This window comes from Lepisma saccharinum, chromosome 24, assembly GCF_977018435.1.
Source record: "Lepisma saccharinum chromosome 24, izLepSacc3.1, whole genome shotgun sequence".
Lineage (NCBI taxonomy): Eukaryota > Metazoa > Arthropoda > Insecta > Zygentoma > Lepismatidae > Lepisma > Lepisma saccharinum.
The window spans coordinates 63,358,507-63,379,808 of record NC_139252.1 but is presented as its reverse complement, the minus strand read 5'-3'; the positions used below and the strand labels follow the sequence as shown (position 1 = coordinate 63,379,808).

Below are 21,302 nucleotides of genomic sequence, written 5' to 3'. Positions count from 1 at the left end.
GTGAAACAAAAACTGTTAAAACGAAGTGGAGAAGTGTCTACTTACTCACGGAGACTATTGTTTGCATGGAAAAAGAGAATGTAACACGTAAGATTAGCGCTTGGGATACAAACAATGCTAAACACTATAGTCACTTTCAACATTCATATTCTGTTTACTATTATTCGAGCCTGGAAGTTTAGCACAAGGCTGGCTTATTTTATTGGATACACATATTGATTGCTTATGAAATACCTTTTACATTGTTACTAGTCTCATAGGTTTTTCATCTTACCCATTTCAAATTTTGATCTTTTTGAGTAATTTTCAATGAATCAAAACAATGAGCCATCATCTGTAACGTAATGAAATATAATTGAAGACCACTTTATTCAGCCTTGGTGGCCAAGAACAGTGACTCATTGGCAACAACCTTGTTACTGAAGATATTGGGTGCAAATTAAGAGTACTGCAGGGAGAGGATTTCGATTCAGTGCCAAATAGTTTGCAAGGACGATGCTAGATAGCATATGGAATCTAGAGTTTCTTCACTCGAGTGAAAAACATTAGACCAGGCAAAATGAGAGCTTCTTTGCTCGAGTGAATAATGCTTAAACATGCAAAACGACCACTCGAAACCCAATAGTACACGCATAACAGTAATTTGCCTGTGGCAGTGGGACCTCGAATATTGATCGTGAAGTGAAGGATGCAGTGAAAATGAAAACTTAAAAAGGATATTTTACAGATGTGTGTCTACGATACATTAAAATTATATTCCATTGTATACGCTCGAGGGTGGGAGACCTGAACGAATATGAGCGAGCAAAAGTGGTCCCACGCACTACTCTAGTGCAAATCCCACACAGCATGAAATATTAATTTTTACTATAGGAGATACTAATAATTGTACCTTGGGTGTTCTTCACATTTCACCTGAACATCATTCAGTCTCATCACCACAAAGGGCATACGTGCAACTCAAAATACAAACGTGTGGGCTCTTTCTATTCTGGCTCATATACTTTCTTTAAATACATTTTCCCAACTCTATCAAGCAGTGCTTGCTAGGTGATCAAACCAATCAATGCTTTTCACAGCCAATGCACTGGACTACTTGACATGGCTGAAAAACGGATATCACGGCAAAACAGATAAATATGTGGCAGAGATATATAAATGAAACAGATTAATGTCAACTGAGGAGCATTAAGTTCAGCTAAGTTAAGCACAAGTACACCATAAATTCTTTCTGTGTAAACACAGCTCTACTTTTCTCACTACCTTAACTTGTTTTCACGAAACAATCGACAAACAATAAGAAATTTCAACTATTTGAGGAGAAGTTTGAAAATAATAGTTGTTGTCAAACACAGTTAATTATGAACTTATTAATTTCATTTGTCCTGTTATTTTTTTGAAAGAAAATTCAAAATGCAAGGTTTTCTGTAATAAGCTTGAATCATTTTAAACTTAGAGAACACCCCCCCCCCCAAAAAAAAACATCATTGGCACATATTTTTCACTAGTAACAGAACCAGCTTTCATCGAAATGTTAACTTAATGTGCACCATTGTTATTAAAAATAAACTTCCAGGCTCTAGTTATGACAATATTCTACAACGGTCAATTAATGTGCTTTCACTTTAATTTTTACAAATACTTTTCACAGCTTAACTTAATTTCAAATGCAGGTTTCAATTAATAAAATTCTATGCTTCCTCAGTTGTAGTGAATAATTTTTACATGATTGAAAACTGTATATTTTTTTACAACACAATCTAGGTATATGTGGAAAAGACCCATAACTGCCAGGTAGTGGTAGAGAAGCCAAGCCAGGATTTAAAACATTTAGTGAAGCAGAGTAATACATCCAAATGGGATCTAACCTCGTTCATAATACTTCTAGTGGACGGAGCGTCGGTCTGTTCAGTCTCCTCATGATTTACTGCTACAGAAGAAGGGACAAGAGTTCTTTTATTTCACCACACACACACAAACAAACAACTAACATGTAGTGTGTGCACAATTACACAACTCGCAATACATTACATCATTTACTAAAAATGGGACGGTTACTGTAAAGTTACACACAAATCTAAAGATGAGCAAACGTAAGATCTGACATGAGTGGTTGGATGGATGCGGCTGATGGTTCACATGTGTAAAATTCTGCCATTTTAAAAATTATTTAAGGATATAAAGTATGGGTCAAGGTATGTATTAACAGAAAATATTGATGCTTGCGGATACTTTCATGAGTTTCAGTATCTTATGGGATTAGAAATTCCACATGATACTTTTGCAATGCAATGTGTAATTTTTCTTAATTTGCACCAGCAGTGTGATAAACGTGAATTTCATAATTTAATGATAGCTATCTTAATCAGGGTGTCTACAAAAATAAAAAATCCAAAATTCTTGCAAGGATTTTTTTCTTAACATTTATCGCCCTCTACTTAGGTATAGTTGGGAATTAAGAAAATACGTTTTTATTTAATGAAAAAACCCTACCACAAGGGTGGTTAAGATGAAAACTGAAGCTGAACTTCAACAAGAGATTTAGACTTGCTTCAATTATTAATGCATGTAAAATTTAAAGCTTCAGACTTTATCCCTGATGGAGAATGGTAACATTTCTTAATATTTTTACAAAACTTCACGCATGCAAGAATGTAACTCTTAAGAAACATAGTGAACAAAGCTTAACCACAACTCAATATAATTTTAGATTTCCAAATATTCAATTTTATCAAATCCCAGTACAGGTATATAACAATGTAAATCTAGTCCTAATCTAAACTAATAATTACTATTCCGTAATTCCGTAATGTCTAAATACACATTTTTCAAACCAAAACTCATTCCAGTAATAAATTTTATACCAATGCCTTATTAGCATCCTCAAAACTTTCATACGGGTCCATCCTTATAATGCAGTTTGTTTTATTGATATTTCTTCCAACTAATAGGTCTTCATAATTGGAAAAAGAGAGACGCGGTAGTATATAAATATGGAGAAACTAGTACTCACTTTTATCCGCGAAGCTGTTTTTCTTCTTTTTCGAATAATTTCAGTGGCCACTGCCACCATCCTCGTTGGAACTTGACGCCAAGCAACAGTGCAGCAAGTTCCAACGAGGATGGTGGCAGTGGCCACTGAAATTAATCGAAAAAGAAGAAAAAACAGCTTCGCGGATTAAAGTGAGTACCAGTTTCTCCATATTTAATAGGTCTTTTTTCACAATATTTCTATTTCAGTTTTCATCTAGTGATTAATAAGAAGGATATTGAGTCTAGTACTAAGCTGGCCCATTACTTTTAACATTTCTTCTTTTCATTTTTTCATAAGTTGAGAATGATCTTAACGACTTCATCATGCAAAACCTTTGCTGTTTGTGTTTCTGTGACAACCACTCTTGTTCCCCATTCATGTCAAACCTTACAGAGATCTCTTCTACTAAATATTACAGAAAATGCAACTCTAGGGAACACACATGATGCAGTAGATCGAAAACACAGAGATATACATTTGTAGAGTTTTTACATACCTACATTAAATCAAATTCTCAATGTTGATACTGATAAAGTACATTAAGCCAAAAGGTACTTAGAAAATTGGTGAAACCATGTCATTAAGAACATTTTCCATGCGTATGACCAGTGGTAATGGTACAAGCCTTGCAGGCCTCACAGTGCAGGGGGATGTCAAGCTAAATGCAGCTCTTAAAATGGTTGGATTCACACTACAGTCACTACTAAACCCACTTTCTCTATAGTTTTCATCGTATTGAATACAAAAGTAACCATATTATTATTCTTTCCTTGTATATTAACATTAAATTCTCTTTTCGACTTTTATTTACATGAAAAATGAGGTAGAAGTACGTACATACTGGAAAGTTATTTAACTCAATTTACAAAGGTTTTCTTATTCAGTTTTCAGGGTGCCCAAAAATCTTGAATTACTGTCACTGCTTATGACAATATTATTAGTAAAGGTTCCTAAAACTATTTTTCAAAATAAAAGATTAGTGGAGTACACCACAGTAGAAGAAATATATGCAAATTTTACTGCAGTTCTAGGACAATTTACTGTTCATTCAAATTACCATACTCAAGGCAGTTTCCATTTCCTCTTAATGGTCAGGTAATCTTCTGAGTTTTGTAGAATATCACTCTTGCTATTTATAATGGTTATTGCAAAAGTAGTAAAGTGGGACAATAACACCTTAACCTAGGGGAGGAATAACATGAAAACTTCAATGATAATTACAAGACAGATTCCTCATCTTATGTAAAAGACATGCACTCAGCGCAAGTCTTGAATAGAAGCCTCCTAAACAGGGTGAATAAAAATCATGATTTTTAGTTAAAAAAATCATTTTTGATGATTTTTAAAAATTTAAATATTTCTTTTTCTTATTTTTGTAAAAAAAAAAAACCACTTACAATTGCTTGTATGGTTTTTGGCACAATACATAGAGATATATACAGGGAAGTTATTCCAGTCGTTTACGTGAGAGCGTGGGCCGCCCTTCATGCAACAGGTCCGGGCAAATTGCGTTACAGGAAGTCCGTAACAGAAACCACTTGTTTTGTAATGTTTCCACTTTTCATTACAATTACAATTACAATTGAAATAAGCATGTACCTTGTCGCAAGGATGCTGGAAAAGGTGTCCTCCCAAATACAAATATTTCTGACATCTAATCTTACATTAGACATCGCTACTTTATCCCCAGTTGTTGCGAGAACGCCGCCAGCTTATCGGGGAAGTTGTCAGCCGCGAGAGGGCGCTTCATACTGCACCTGTCGGCAGTGGTGCCAACCGTAGGGACATGTCCCTATGCATAGGGACTTTTCACTATATTTCGCCTGCGTAGGGACAGATTTTGCCAAATGAGGGAAAACGTAGGGACTTTTTTCAATCTTGGAAAATAACATTTATTGTGCAAAGGTGCAAAGCTTACTCGCCAGTCAGTTGCACTTTCTTCGTGCTCGGTTTGGAATGAATTGATTAATTTATCTGGATACTTTAGCGAGGAGGAGAAAAAAGAACTGACTAACAAATCTCCATCAGAATTTTGGAACATGTTATCGGTTACCAAGAACTTTCAAGGCAAGTTCTTTTTTGAAAACATTTCCACTCTCGCGAAAATAGTGCTAACATTGCCACATTCTAACGCAGAAACGGAAAGAATATTTTTAATGTTAATTGATACAAAAGCAAAAAAGAGAAATAAAATGGGACCAGAATTGTTAAAGACTGCAGGAAATACAGCATCATCAAACAACATCTCTCTCTTCACAGCAGCACCATGTATGACTTCAAATAACATAATCAACAGTAAATGACTCAACGTTATTCATTAAGGCAAGAATTTACAATACCAGACCCTTCTGTAATTTCTTCTTATACTCACGAAATAATTAGTCGTGATGATTTATCTCAAGTTAACATGTTGGGGTGAGGTGAAAAAATTGTTCATTAACGTGTAGAAGTAAAATAAGCTTTTCAATTCTCGCAATGATTCTCCGTATACAAGTATGGTAGCCATATTTGTTGATATGAACAATTGACGTTTGCAATTAGTTACGCTATCTACAGTGTTGCCACACTGTTGGTTTCATGCTTGGAGAGCATGGATCATGTAAGAATGGCGGAAGAGAAGTAAAAAAGTTGTTAATGTTGTATAGATTGTTAGGTGGAGTGTGCAGGAGGATGGCCTTGGGCTAATTAATAAACTTATGGATTTCGGTATATTGCCTAAAGAAGGTGATTACATGTGACAGTGACAATCACGATGTAGAAGAACATGTGGAATGTGGACTGATTTGATTACAGGTAAGTTTGCCAACAGTGCATGGATCGTAAAATTGCAGAATACGAAAATGGCATCTTCGATGATGAACGTTTGCCGTTAAACTGCTACGAAAATAAGATTTTTTTTATCGGTTCGTAATCACAATTAGCGCAAAACCATTCACGGATAGCCCCACTGACCATTCTCGATAAGGTTAGGTTAAGTTAGGTTAGGTTAGGTAAGGCAAACATAATTAAAATTTGGGGTCGAAAAACCATGCACCCACAAACCATTGACGGATAGCCCCACAAACCATTCACGGTAAGGTTAGGTTAGGTTAGGATAGGCAAACATAGTTAAAATTTGGGGTCATAGTAATATCAGGAATGCATATTTCGTTTTTTAAGTATTGGAAACACAAAATCTTCCAGTAAATAATGAGCAATTGTACCGATCGCGGACCACCCAATTTCACTTATTTTGCAATTTCTACACGTGACCCCCAAATTTTAACTTCAAATTCGTGATTAGGAGGCCTCAATTAGAGAGTATGCGAAATATTACACATATCGGGGAGCGGTCCTGTATTGTAAATTCGCTCCTTCATTAATTGTGGAAGCACCAAGCAGAAAGATTTGGTAAGTAAATGTGTATATTTTATCTTCTGATTTGCATGCTCATGAGGTGTTGTTTTTTTTTAGTCGCTTTACTTGGCGTAAGGACATTTGGTCAGTTGTAGGGAGATTTTGACTGCGTCTGTAGGGACATTGCTGGAAAATGGTTAGCAACACTGTCGGCTACCAGACGCAGTGAGTCTAAGCTCATGTTCACTTCTGTTTGCGTTTATCAGTACGTGTGTTGTTTATAGTGTGTTATTGAGTTGGTGTGCTAGTGCTTTATTGTGTGTTAATTGTTATTCATTCATTAGTTATGCCGCTAAACAAATATAGTCTTGAACAAACCGTTTTTATGTACGATAATTACATACAATGAACTCTTGCAGAAAAGTGGTCAGGCAATTACGAGAGACAGGATCACCTAAGAAACGTGTTGTATTGCCGTTGAAGGAGGTCATTTCCAACATATCTTATAACACAGGAGGTTAGTGATCATCATTATTATTACTTTTCAATATCATTTTACGCTTTCGGTTTGCTTTATGCGCCGGTTTGCTGTCTTCCCTTTCTGTCAACTGAGGATAAAGTAGTGATGTCTAATCTAAGATTAGATGTCACAAATAAGGTACCAGAAATATTTGTATTTGGGAGCACATCTTTTCCAGCATCCTTGCGACAAGGTACGTGCTTATTTCAATTCTAATTGTAACTGTAATTGTGAAAACATTACAAAACAAGCAGTTTCAGTTACGGACTTCCTGTAATGCAGTTTGACAGGACCTGTTGCATGAAGGGGCGGCCCACGCTCTCGCGGTAAACGACTGAAATAACCTTCTTGTATATGCTTCTGTTTTTTTTTTTATAGGAAGGCTTTTTCTGGTAAATGGCCCTGTAAAATATTTGAACAATTTGATTAAAGCAGTGGCGTGCATACAAGAAAGCACTGCTTCAGTATGTAATTCGAATTTTGCATATTTCCCAGGATACTTCGACTCCCCGAAAGTGTCAAGAGGCATTTTTGTGGAGCCTGCGAAAGACTAAAATGGCGCAAAGCAGTGATGTGCGGTGTTTTTATCAAGTCAAGCCTGCCCCTTGATGTACTATTGTTTATTTAAAAATTATATACTCCATGCTTTGGCTATCTAAATGGTCACCGCACGCTACTGGATTAAAGCAAATAAGAAAATACATGTAAATATACATTTTTCTGTTTCTGATACTGTATATATGAACCTACTATGGAAATGTTTGTTGAGTGTGTTAAATGAAACTACAATAACAATAACTTTTGTTCCAGTGAAAATAAAGTATTCTGTAACTTAAAAAAAGAATATAAAAAAGGAAAGTTAAAAATTGTACTTACGTATGTGAGTATAGTGCTCTTATTGTAGAACGACGTTTCAGAGATTGACTATCTCTTTCCTCAGGTTCGTATAAAAAACTAAGTACTCGGCATAGTACTGCGTCAAAAATGTAATATGAGGATTGTGGTTAAGGGTTGGTTAGGGTACATTTAAAATATTAAGTTTTTGCTACTAGAAGTACGTAAAAACCAAGTCGTTCCCTAAAAAAAACTTGTACAGCAGACCTATTCACAGTTAAAAAAGTTAAAAATCTAAAAACCCTGCATGAATCACAATGCAACCTGCATGTTTGGCCTTTCCTACCCAACTGTGCTTCTCAATCCACATGAAGGTCAATTCTCCACGAATGTTTCCCCTCCCTGTAATTTTCTCGTTTCCCCTTATTACGTCACAAATCCAACGTAAATTCACGTTCCTCTCTTGCAGCTTGCATAACTTCCGGAGTGACGTGGAAACCGATATTGGGTTCAATCTTCCAGGCTTTGTCCCATTTTTTGAGGAAATTGATCCACCCTTCTTCCAAATTTCCTTCGTCACTATTAAGATTATTCTCCACCCCCTTTACAAATATTCGCTGTTTCATACACGTTTCTTCCTAATTTCCTCCCCTCTTTTCTGATTATCTCTTTTTTTGCGATTCTATGCCCACTTTCCAAAATGTGTTCTGAGAGACCCGTTTTGGGAACTTTTTCCATTATGTCCTTTTCATGCTCGCTCCATCTTTTACCCATATTTTGGCCCGTCTGTCCTATGTACTCTTTCCTGCATTGGCATTCTATTTGATAAACCCATAGATGCAGTACTATGTCAAGTACTTAGTTTTCTATACGAACCTGAGGAAAGAGATAGTCAATCTCTGAAATGTCGTTCTACAATAAGAGCACTATACTCACATACGTAAGTACAATTTTTAACTTTCCTTTTTTATATTCTGGGTTTGTGAGTAACACGCGACTAACATACAAAATGCTGTAACTTAAAATATTTCTTATAGCTGAATTTTGGCAATTTTTTTAAATCATAGTTTTCAAAATATCTGTTGCCATGTTTATTTACAATTTAATGATAATGACACTATTTACGGTTTAACATTATTAGTATTTTATATACTATTCTTCACAAAATGTTTCCTATTTTTGCCTATAAAATTATTGAATTTTAAATCAAGAGACATTTTAAGTATCTCTTCAGTTTTCATATTACATTTCCTTTCGTATCAGCTTCACCTTATCATTTTATATAATTTGTTTCCTTTCTTAGAGCCTAATAAACACAATTTAATGATAATGAGATTAATGTACTTTTACCAAAAGTGATTCTTATATCTACAAATTCATTATGTATGTTATTCTATAAATTATTTCTTTATAGTGATCTAAATCAGTGATTTAAAACAAAATCACCCAATTTAAATCAGCCTTGCCTGTATGAAACTGTATAACAATAAAACATAAACCATGTTACCTGTCGTGGTTCTCGAATTTGGGGCAGCATCTGCCTTGAAACTGAGCTTGGGAACTGTTCTATTTCACACACTACTAAATGCTAAATTCATACACACAACAAAATACAAATGCAAGATGTATATATGCATTTACACAACTACAGTTCTTTCTTGCTGCCAATCATGCGGTCCTGGAAACCAGACAAGCACAGGAGTAGAGTTGGAAATAAAACCACAAGTTATACTTTAAAAAACATGTCAACGGTCTACAAATAAAAATGAATCCCAGTCACCAAATTAACTTTTATTTTAAAAAAAAAGTATGTTCTGTGAATCAATCGAGGGTTACTTCCTTCAATAACCTCATGCAGAACATAATATTCTTTTTCCGGAGGTCTTTTGGCTAGAATCGACAACGCTGACTGCCTTAGGAAAAGTTAGTTTTGAATATCACTCTCTACGTCCATGCAAGAGATACTTGATAGAAAACTCACACCTAGGAAAAGCCCCAAAACAAGATGGAAGCGAAAGGCCTCAGAGCAACACTTACTTTCCCCAGTTGAATTAACTACTGTTGTTTCACTGCTGATTGTTGTCGTCTTCACAACTACGGATTCTGTCTTTGAACTCACTTCAAACTTCTCTGTTTTCAGCTCGGTTCTGCTTTCTTCAGACAAAGATGTGCTGTGGAACATTAAATATTTTTGGTAATTTTCCACAATTTCACACTTATCTTTAGGTTAAAACTGATGAAATTATAATGTAATGACAATAGAACAATGCAATGGGCAAAATATTTTAAGAATATCAACATGTAATTTTACTTCTATTCCAGATGGTGTATTGGTAAGGTAATATTCTGGCCTTGTAAAGAAGGGGTTTGATATTCGGTGGAGGCACATAGTGGTTTGAATCCCACCTTAAACTGTAGATTCAGTCCCAATTAACCTTTCTGTGCACAAGATGCACTTAAAAATACACTTCTATTCCATATGGTAATAAATCAATTTTTTTTCACAAGTGATGTAATTTTTAAAAACATATTGTACTTAAAAAAATAATTTAGGGATGCAAATAGCATCCCAATGTAATGGGTTTTGCATTAGAAAATAAATGTAGATAAAGTCTCGTAACACTTTCAAAAATGTATTGTATAGAAACTATTAGTATTACTAAGAGACACAGTACATTAATTGAATGAGTAAAGTCATTGTTTTTTTGTATTTCAGATGTTCCTTGTAGATCTATTTGTTGCCACTAGATGGTAGCAAATTCAAGATGTCGCTCTCTGGAGCTGAGAAGGCTCTTAGCATGTTACATTTTGATAAAACAACGAGTGCTACAGATGTCCAATGGAAAATTAGGAGCAAAAATGGGAAAGAAGCACCACGCAAGAAGGCACTCTACAATTGGCATTGCAATTTGTTACAACCGGCTGCTTACATGCAAAGGAAAAAGTGAGTGAAGGTGCCATTGAACAAGTAAGGAAAGCATCCAGGAGCCCTAGGAAATCTACATGCAGAGCTTCACGTAAGCTAGGTATGCCACCAGTGACCGTGTAGGGTGTTTCTTGCGTAAAAAATTGTGAAACCCTACCGACTGCAGTTAGTGCAAAAGTTATATCCCCAAGACAAAGAAAGATGGTACCAGTTTTGCTGTGAATTGCAGCAGAGAGAAGATGACTTTGTGAATTTGTTAATTTTCAGTGATGAAGCAACAATAAATTTCCACTGGACATCTGTAGCACTCACTGTCTTATCACCATATAACACACTAAAAGCCTTCTCAGCTCCAGAAAGCGACATCTTGAATTTGCCATCATCTAGTGGTGACAAATAGAACTAGAGGGAACATCTAAAGAAAGAAAAAAAAAACCAACTTGACTTGTTCAACTAACGTACTGTGTCACTTAGTAATGCCACTAGTTTCTTTACAATAATTTTTTGAAAATGTTACCCTGTATATTTAATGGAGCTACATGAAATTTGAACTGTGATATAAAATTCCTAATGCTCCATGAAGACCCTGAAAGACGGATTTGCATCCTTAATTAATGCATGTAAAATAGGTTTAGAAAAATAAACTGTGTATTCATAGATTTACTTTACAAAACCAGAATATATGAATTGCATATTTATAGTCATTAAAACAATGACAAAATTTTGCATTAAGTGAAAAGTTATTAGAGATGGGAGAAATCAACTGGTATTGTCTAATGCAGATGCATTGATTAATATGATTTTACCGATTCAATACTGAGCCTGTATTTGAGTGCAAATATTTTGAAATTGATTAGGATAGCTTTTACGTAGTTGAAGCTATGATTCACATACCCTGGCTTTGTTAAGAAAATTTAAAAATACAAAACCCACAACATTCACCTGGTCACACTGGCATACGCTGATGGAGGCTACAGCCCTCCAAAAATTTTGTGAAAATAAAAATTTTAAAACGACCTCTATCATTTTTGGACCTCTGATTACAATTTTTGAAAGTCCAATCTTAGTAGAATGAATAGCTAAAAACCCCTGGAACAAATCTACATATGTACTATGCACAGTCACAATTCCAGCACAAGGTGTTATGGATTATTTATGAGGGTGGGTGAACCATTGATGCAATTTTCATGTAACATTTGCAATTTTATACCTGACTGGTAAAATATCAGGAAAAAAATTAAAATAAAGTCTTGAGCAACCAATTTTTCAAGTTTGTGAATAAAATTCATGCAAAATCTATGTTTTCACTTCACTCACACTAACTGATATACAAGGGCTATTTTTTTAAGTAAGGTTAGTTTTGCAATAAAAACGAAGTAAGTATAAATGTTTTTCAAATATACTTACTTTCTGAATTTACATACACTTCTCTATTTCTCTACATAATTTCCAATTGCCAGTTTAAACCTTTATCGTAATGAACTACGTGTTTTTGGATCCCCTCCTCATAGAACTCTGCTGCCTGTGATGATAGCCAGTTACTCACGGAAGCAGAGTTTATTGTTGTTCCTTGAGGCAAAAAGTCCACTAACAAAACACCCTGCCTGTACAAAACCCAGCTGCCATGCAATTTCAAACAGTATTCACAAACAGACCTTGTGCCTAACGACTACCACCTCTTCCACCATCTGAAGACCTTCCTGGGCGGTAAGCGTTCACACACTGATGAAGTGAAAACTACCATGAGTAACAGGCGGCAGAGTTCTCTGAGGAGGGTATCCAAAAAGTCATAGTTCGTTACGATAAATCTTTAAACCGACAAGGAAATTATGTAGAAAAATAGAGAAGTGTATGTAAATTCAGAAAATAAATGTCTATTTGAAGAACATTTATACTTACTTTGTTTTTATTGCAAAACGGACCTTACTTAAAATATAACCCTCTTAGTTTAAACAGAAACAGTATACATAATATAGAATACTGCCTGGCTTTATTACTGACTTCAAGATAATCTTAAATTGTCAGCAGAAAGAAATCCTCTTGCACTTACACTAAATGATCTTTCACTGAATCGATTGTGATGTCTCCTATGCTCAGGTCCTGGGGATCCTCTGGCCCATTCTCCTTCGGCCCGCTCTTGATAACAGAATCCTTGTTGCTTTCGTTCACTGATGTCACTTTCTCATCTGTGGAAGAGGCAGGAAATTACTACGTTAGGCTGAGTTTCACTGTATACATCGCATGCCATTAAGCCACTGCTTGTGGCAATTACATTGTTCTCACTTTTATTGAACTCATCATTTCACATTTTCCATAATCGTTAAAGGGATTTTCTACTTCAAAATAATAATAATAATAGAAAAAAACATGTACAAAGAAAATATGAGTTTTCACATCAAGGAACTTTAAAATGGTGGTTCCTTATATTTACAATGAAATCTAATTATAGCAGTAAAGAAAATTTGGCCCCTATAGAATTTCATGTCTGGCACTTCACATTTGAAAACAACCACACACATGAGGTTCCTTTGGTAGAGAAAATAATGATGATGTAGAATTTTCAGCTAATTTTTTACAAATTTATCACGTCAATTACTTGTAAAACAATTGAAGTACCTATCAAATAAGGTATCATATAGACATATATAATTCAATCATCGATTAGAGGCATACATGTTCGTTACATATTCTATACGAGTCACCTCGGTGGATGACTCATGTTCTTGTCACCAAAAGTTCTGGGTTCAAGTCCCAGCTGGGGGTGGGTGTTTGTCTGTGTGTCCCTTTATCAACTCATCATTTATTCGTACCATCCCTGTACGGTAATGAATAAAAGCTGGCAAGACTTGTCAGCAATTGCTCTGCATATTGTAGAACAAGAGTTTATACAGGAAACGGGGGGGGGGGGCACTTTACCTTTAGAAGAGTCAGGAAGAGGAGGAGACAAAAGGAGGTGAAAAAGGTAGAACGTGGTCTTTTTGAATCGTCGAGAGGAGCTTGAGCTCAAACAGGGGTAAGTTGTATTCACCCTATCTGCCATTCCCACTTCCTCAGTCAGATGTGTTAAATCCAAAACATGGGTTTCCCAGTTTATTACTAAATGATAAGCTAGATATTTCACAGCTGGCCCCTTGTTACCCTGCCCCCCTGGTCAGGGCAACAGTGTTTTTTTCCCTTATTGAAATATTTATTAATATGTTAATTAATTGGGTACTTAAGTGTATAAACATACAATGTGTGATTAGTGTAAATCAATTTATTATGCATTTTTAGGTTCATATTATTCCATGTATAAATACCATGTAGCTCTCTGTTCTTTCTTCGTGTTTCGAACGTTCAAAAGAAAGGCAGGGAGTTTAGCTGTTAAAGATTAAAAATTTTGAAAGAAGGGCCGTTGGCAACAGACGCCAACAAAACGTGTATAAACTCCCAGATGAGAGTGGGGGAGGTCGGCTGTTGGAACTCAGACTTGGAAGGGAGAGGCTGTTTTTGCTTCGGTCAGCTAGGACCGGAGGACAGGTCTCCTGAAAAGGATGCTGTAAGAGATTTATTGCCGGGCAAGCTAGTACCTTGGTGTCCAGTTTACAGGTAAAAAGGTAGTTTGTACTGGATGTTATTTTGAAGTAATTACGGTGCACCGGGTAGCCTAGTGCCTTGTCACCGTGGAGTGTTGAGAAATGTAAACATCGGGAAACCTCACGCCTGTTAAGACGTTTCTTGGAGTAACGTGAGTCTACCTTGTGACAAGCGTACTCCCGATGTAATTCATGAAATGTAAAGCTTCCAGTACAAACAATAGAGATTTCCAACTTCAAAATTAAGATTTTTAGCCCGATAATTAGAAAAATGAACGTTCGGATATGACTTGTATATACTTCAAATTTTACTTTAAGTAAACTATAGAAAATATCCAAAATTTCAGTTTTTAATTTCAAAGATGCTGGAAAAGGTAATTTATCCCCCTATAGCAATAAGGTTTCGCAAATGTTATCCGTTGTCTCTTGTAGTTAATTATATAATTATGTTGACTTGTAGCAACCAACGTGCATTGTCCTACAAAGAAAGACACCCCTAGACAAATCTGAGCCGAGTACGAAGTGCACCGAACCTGGAGTGTGGAGGTAAAGTGTGGGGGACCAGGCTAGTAACACCCTTCAGGGCCGTCTCTACCATCATGTGTTACAATTAGTGGGGTGAGTTACATCCCTAGGTTCTGATCCCCGCGTTCATGATGGAACGCTACGTATTCACATCATGGTTGCTCAGAAAGGCAGAAAATAAGAAGCATGCAAAGAGACAAAAGAAGAAACCTTTACGAAAGAAGTGGGAAAAAAAATCACAAGTTGCTGAACACTACTAAACAGTGACAAAAAATTTGGCACACGTTTATAAACCTGACAACACACGCTTGTTCCATGTTTCAGAACAAAACAAAACAAACCTTTGATGTCATCTGTTTCCCCATTGACAGTCGGAACATCTCTTGTAATATGGAGCACAATGAAACTCTCCTGCTCTTCTTCAGGTTCCTGCTTTTGCTCCTCCGGCTGCGGTGGCTGTTCCTGCTCCTGCTTGGCCTCAGGTTGCTCCTGTTCCGGCTCCTTTTCCTTCTCCTCGCTCGGCTTCTCTGCTGGTGCTGCTGGCTCGGCTGCCTGCTCCGGTTCACTCTCTGGTTTTGGCCTCGTCCCCTCCGGAAGCTCCAGGTGGCAGCGGGGCTCCGTCACTTGGGAGGCAGACAGGGTCACCCTCTGCAGCTCGCTGGACGAGTGCAGGTAGAAGGCCTCCCCGCTCCTTGAGAATGTCAAACTGGATATTCCACTGTGGAAACAGAAAAAGTAAGATCAAACACATTTGTAACATCCCATATATTTATAAACAGCACATTATCATTTTAACACAAGTGAAACTTCACAAACTTCTAGTTTGATTCAGCTTGAGTAGAATTGGTAGAAAACACTTGTTTATTACATAGTTTGATGAATCAGTTGTAAGATGTTCAATTATTTATTATAATAAAATACCCAACTTACTATTTTCAGTTCCTACGGTTATGCTGAACTATTTTAATCAATAAGACTTTACTATCTTAATTATATATTTTCTTCACTGATGATATTCACATGAAATATATGTTTCTAAATTCATTGCCATTTAAATTATTTTATTATTTTCATAAATCTGAACGTCCTACTCCATGGTTGTGGTGTCTAATGCGCTGTGCTTTGGACTCCAACTGCGGGACGGCATAGGTTTGAGTCTGCCTGGGTTCAGTCTCTGGGTTTTCAGCCTGTGTATAGGACCGATGGCAACCCACCATTGTGAGGAAATTGGAGAGCTACAAGTGAGTAGCGTAACGCGGTCTCGGAAACCTCCTATAACAGCTGGGGGTTCGACATGCTGACCCCACGTCACCCCAATACTGGTTGAAGATCTCCACACCTCCAGGTAGGATTGTGGGAGACAGATCACCCTAGGTCTTCAAGGGCTGTCGAGCCACAGGTTATTATTATTATAAATCTGAATATCTACTTTACCATTTCCTTCCAATTTCTTAATTGCAATTGCAATTAATTTAATAGTTGCAGTTAATTGAACATAGGACACATGTATATTTTGTTTTTAGCAGAAACAAGAAATGTGATGTTACACAATATGTTCATTTTAGTGTCTTTCAAAAGACATGGAGTACATTATCCAACCATATTTTGACATTAAATTATGCACCATCATTCTTTCTCAGTCACCCTGTCATACTCCTCCTTAACCCCTTTAATGATAGGGTACTGTCAGGACTTTCTTTTAGCAGAAATAAAAGTATGATCAATATTAATTATTAAGACAATAATAAACAAAAACTATTATTATTAAATCCTTAACTAACTAACTCTCTAGCCTTCTTAAACCCGAAGGTTCATGGCTGCAGCAACACAGGCCTTCCATCTGTCCCTATCCTGAGCAAGATCTATATACTCTTTTTCATCCCTACAGATTTCCTTTAGGTCCATCTCAACGTTGTCCCTCCATCTTCGTCTTGGCCTTGACCTTCCTACAGGTCTCTTACCATCAGGTTTCCCAACAAGAATCCTGTGAACTCCTCTTTCCTCTCCCATTCGTGCCACACCTAAGTCTTCTTGATTTAATTATTCTATTAATATCTGGAGATGAATATAAATTATGTAGTTCTAAATTATGTAACCTTCTCCACTCACCTGTCTCCTCATCCCTTTTAGGTCCAAAGATTTTCCCAAGGATCTTATTTTCAAATACTCTCAATTTATGTTCCTCTTTCAATGTAAGGGACCAAGTTTCACATCCATATAATACTACAGGCAAAATTACGGTTTTGTATATTTTAACTTTTAGTTTCTTAGATTTTAAACGAGAAGACAGAAGTTTATGAAGAGAGAAGTAACATGCATTTCCTGAATTAAGCCTACTTTTTATTTCCTCTTTAATATCATTTTCATTTGTTAATATTACTCCTAAGTATTTGAATTTGGAAACTGGTTCAAACGAGTTGTTATCAATAATTAGATTTTGATTATTACCTAACACTTGGTTTCGGCCTGTAAGCATATATTTAGTTTTCTCTTTGTTAACTTCCAAACCTATCTCTTTGGCAGTTTTGAAAAATATTTTAGCATTATTCTTAATTGTATTTATATCATCCCCTAATAAGTCTACATCATCTGCATATGCTAACAACTGAGTCACACCATTTAATTTTAGTCCTTCTTTAGTTTCTTTTACATTCCTAACAGCATATTCTAACGCAAAATTAGAGAGCAATGGAGATAATGCATCTCCTTGTTTTAACCCATCATGAATTGTAAATTTGCCAGACACATTAATATGTGGGGAAGCATATTCTACTCTGTATCTTTGTGACATGAGCAAACATCTGACAATTTCCCAATTTCCCCGAGATTTCGAACTGAAATATATAGCCAGCCATTTATATAATTATTTCCAATAAGTATCCACTTCCATCTTTGAAAGTTGGGGAGACATCTTATGTATGAAGTTTCTGTTCATCCAACTTCTCACATAAAAATAAACACTTTCTGAAATTCCCAATTTCTCTTTAGATTAAGTAGTCATAATCATCATCCTTCATCGTTTCCTGCCTCTGGCATAGAAGTCAAGCCTCTCCATTTTTTCCTGTTCTTCCACCACTCCTCTCTTTCCATGGTGTTCCAATATTGTCCTCTTCTCCTAACACTCTCCACTATCTGCCCTTTCCACAGACATCTTGGTCTCTCCCTTGGCCTTATTGCCACTCCTTGTGCATTGTAAGCTCTTACTGGTAGTCTTTCTGCATCCATCGTCTTCATGTGTCCGCACCATCTCATCTGTGCCTGATCTATCCTGTCCTGAAGCTTCACCACACCCACTGTCTGTCGGATCTCCTCATTCCTTATTCTATCCCTTCTAGTCTTCCCCAATATACTCCTTAAAAATGTCATCTCCACAGCCTGCATCTTTCTTTTGTCTCTCTCTGTCACTGTACAAGTCTCTGCTCCACACATAATTATCAGTACATAGTATGTGTTATATATTACCATCTTGAATTTCATAGGTACATTCTTGTTCCATATTAATCTTTGAACGCTTTGATAGGGCCCACCTCCCATTTGTCCTCTTCTGTTTAAGATTAACAATATGAAAACATCACATTTTAACCTGGTTTCTGCACTCCACAGTCTATTTTTCAAGCCAACTCATATTTTCTTTTAGTTACTATCACATAAACTAATTTTATTTATAAGTAGTCTTATTTTATAGACTGTCACAAATATAAGCCTTTTTTTTCTACCTCTCGAACAGTACCCTGCAGTGCAGTTTACTTCTGCTGAGTGAATTAATTGCTTTTATGAAGGCACTTTTAAGCTAATCTTATAAAGATCTAAACAGCACAAAACTTCTGTTAAGATTATTAAAAAATAAGCACTCACTTAATATCCTCCTTCCGAATGCAGTTGGTCATGAGTTGTCTCCTAAGGTCTGGTATGCTAAGAATTAAGACATCCCCTAGATTTGTTAAGCACGTTATGCAGCTTTCTGAATACTTGCTGTCAGATCGGGAGACGAAGTTCACGTAACCTATCTTCCTAACACGTGCCCCTTCGTGAGCGGTCAATTTGTATTTTCCAAAAGGCTTCAAGTTTGGCAATGTAAAGATCTGAAACAAATAAGCATCAAAAAAATGTACTTATTAATATATTCTGAAGTTTAGATAAAATATGATAGTTTACAAACATTCATAATGTTATTAATAACAACTGCTTTTGTAATGGATAAGAAAATGAACTGTCACTTACAAGAGACAATTTTTGTCTAAGTTTAAATGTACAAAGAGCGTATCTTTGAAAGCTGCCAGAAACAATTAGAATTTTTCCTCTGTACAGAAACGCTCTTGTGTAAGCAAATAATTACCCAATAAATTCAACTTATAATGGAACGAATCCTTGGTAAGGCACACGGATACAGAAAACCCTGATTTTATGTTCCTCTGTTTTACATTTTCCTGCATTATACAATCATTTACACTTTCCTGCATATGAAGTTCTTTCAACTTGTCCCCTGAAAAATGTAAAATCGAGGTTTCACTGTGTATAACATTTTAATACAAGGTGTGTTCAAAAAAAGACAGGATTGTTGGAATAGCAACTTTACCTGAACATGTACATCTTATTCATGTTTGTTCCCTTCAAAGTACTGTCCTTGGCTGGCCACACACCGCTCCCAACGTTTCTTCCAGCTTTGAAACGCCTCCTGGAAAGTTTCTTCCGGAATGCTCTTTAGGTCCCTCGTACATTTTTGTTTGAGGTCATCAATTGTGTGAAACCGACGACCTTTCAATGTCGATTTCAATTTTGGAAAGAGGAAAAAGTCTGCCGGAGCCAAATCTGGGGATTATGGAGGCTGAGGAATCACAGTCGCCCTGTTTTTGGCCAAAAATTCAGTCACAAGTAGAGCAGTGTGAACCCGCGCGTTGTCATGGTGTAGCGTCCAGTTTTGGTTCTGCAAAAGCTCAGGCCTTTTCTGCATCGCTGCGCATCTTAACCTCTTCATAACCTCCACATAAAATTCCTTGTTGACTGTTTGTCCTCGTGGGACGTATTCGTAATGAACTATTCCTTGCCAATCGAAAAAAGGTTGATGTGAACATCGTCTGTTGACGTCGACGGTCGCCCACTTCGAGGATATTCATCCGTCGAAGTTCTCCCAGTTTTGAACTGAGTGTACCAGTCACAACACTGTGATCGGCTCATTGCTTCATCCCCGAAGGCTTCCCGAAGCATTGTGAACATCTCTGTGGCACTTTTACCGAGCTTAAAACAAAATTTAATGCACACACGTTGCTCCTGCAAATCTTTCATTTTTCACAAAGCCACAAAATGTCCCACTGACCGCTGCAGACTCTGACACATGTTGCTTGCGAACAGCTTGCACTGAGCTCCAGGCCTTGTTGCAATGTACTTCACAAAGATGCCGCTAGATGGCGCAACTGTGTTCATTTGATTCCATCAGGTAGTTTGCGCGTAGTGCACTCAATCCGGTATTTTTCTGAACACAACTTGTATTAACTGGGGATGGACCGATATGAAATTTTAGCTGATACCAGTAAAGTACCGACATAAAATTTACTGATACAGATATTCTATCAATTCAATATAAAATTCCAAATGGTTCATTGACCTCCTTAATAAATGTGTGTTTCGAGGTGACTGCTGTGCAAAAGAAGTTGCACATTAGACATTTCGTTTTCAAAAAAGTAGGGCATCATTCATAAAAATTACAACAAACTGACAAAATTTTGCACTAAACATTTATAAATATATCAGATCAGTAAAATAATCCGTAATTTTACAGATATGCCTGTATCGGCTGATAAAGATAGAGTCTCGATTAATCTGTCCCATCCCAAATACTAACCTTAAATTGTTCCTCAGAGCAGATAACCACTCTATGCAGGGAAGAGACATCTGGCTGCTGTGCCACGCCCCGTTCAACCTCCAGAGGCTCAGGTAAAGGTGTGTTTGATCCATCCACGACAGCAATGGATATCACTGGAGCTCTGTGCTTCAACTGAATTTCTTTCCCTGTTCCAAATACATTAAATGACATCTCAAACTGTGGTGTATGTGTGGATATTGGATTTCAATGTTTTGACTATCCACTTGGGTGTTAATTTTAGACTGGCATAATTAGAGTCTCAACAAAGATCTCAAGTATGGATGGTGGGAGAATTTGAATCCTAAATCCGCCACATTTTTAATACCATGTATGCATGTGGGACTCATCCTCCAAGTTTAATATACGTTAATTTCTTTAAAAAATAAAAAGCAATGGAAGAATATGAGGCACAAAACAAATTCAGGAAGTCGAAAATATCACATGCACAAAAAATATTTTAATAAGTAGTGCATGTACAGTGAAGGACACTTCTATGTTATAATGATCCTACTGAAAGTCATTGGAGGTGTTAAAACCCACAAGTGTCCGTAATTATACAGGATGTATCGTAAGTAATGGCACAAACTGACACAATTGAAAGTACACAATAATAGAAGCAAAAAAGTCTCAGTAAACATGGGTGTGCAAACGAGCCAGTTTTGAGATAATTGCGAATGTGTGGTTGGAAGCTG

The 21,302-nt window shown here is 36.5% G+C and overlaps 1 protein-coding gene across 3 annotated transcripts in view; it reads right to left on the bottom strand.

Annotated features, from left to right (window-relative positions):
* Window positions 1–21,302, bottom strand: part of l(2)gl (LLGL domain-containing protein l(2)gl) — a 125,024-nt gene that overhangs the window by 3,293 nt on the left and 100,429 nt on the right. For 2 of the 3 annotated variants that reach the window (XM_083110735.1, XM_083110737.1), the window contains 6 exons: window positions 20,590–20,756; window positions 18,606–18,832; window positions 15,092–15,468; window positions 12,701–12,836; window positions 9,762–9,895; window positions 1,869–1,930 (listed from right to left, as the gene is read on the bottom strand). In XM_083110735.1, coding sequence (XP_082966861.1) covers window positions 1,869–1,930; window positions 9,762–9,895; window positions 12,701–12,836; window positions 15,092–15,468; window positions 18,606–18,832; window positions 20,590–20,756 — 1,103 coding nt within the window. The remainder of the gene's footprint in view (window positions 1–1,868; window positions 1,931–9,761; window positions 9,896–12,700; window positions 12,837–15,091; window positions 15,469–18,605; window positions 18,833–20,589; window positions 20,757–21,302) is intronic. The other variant, XM_083110736.1, reaches the window with a different exon arrangement.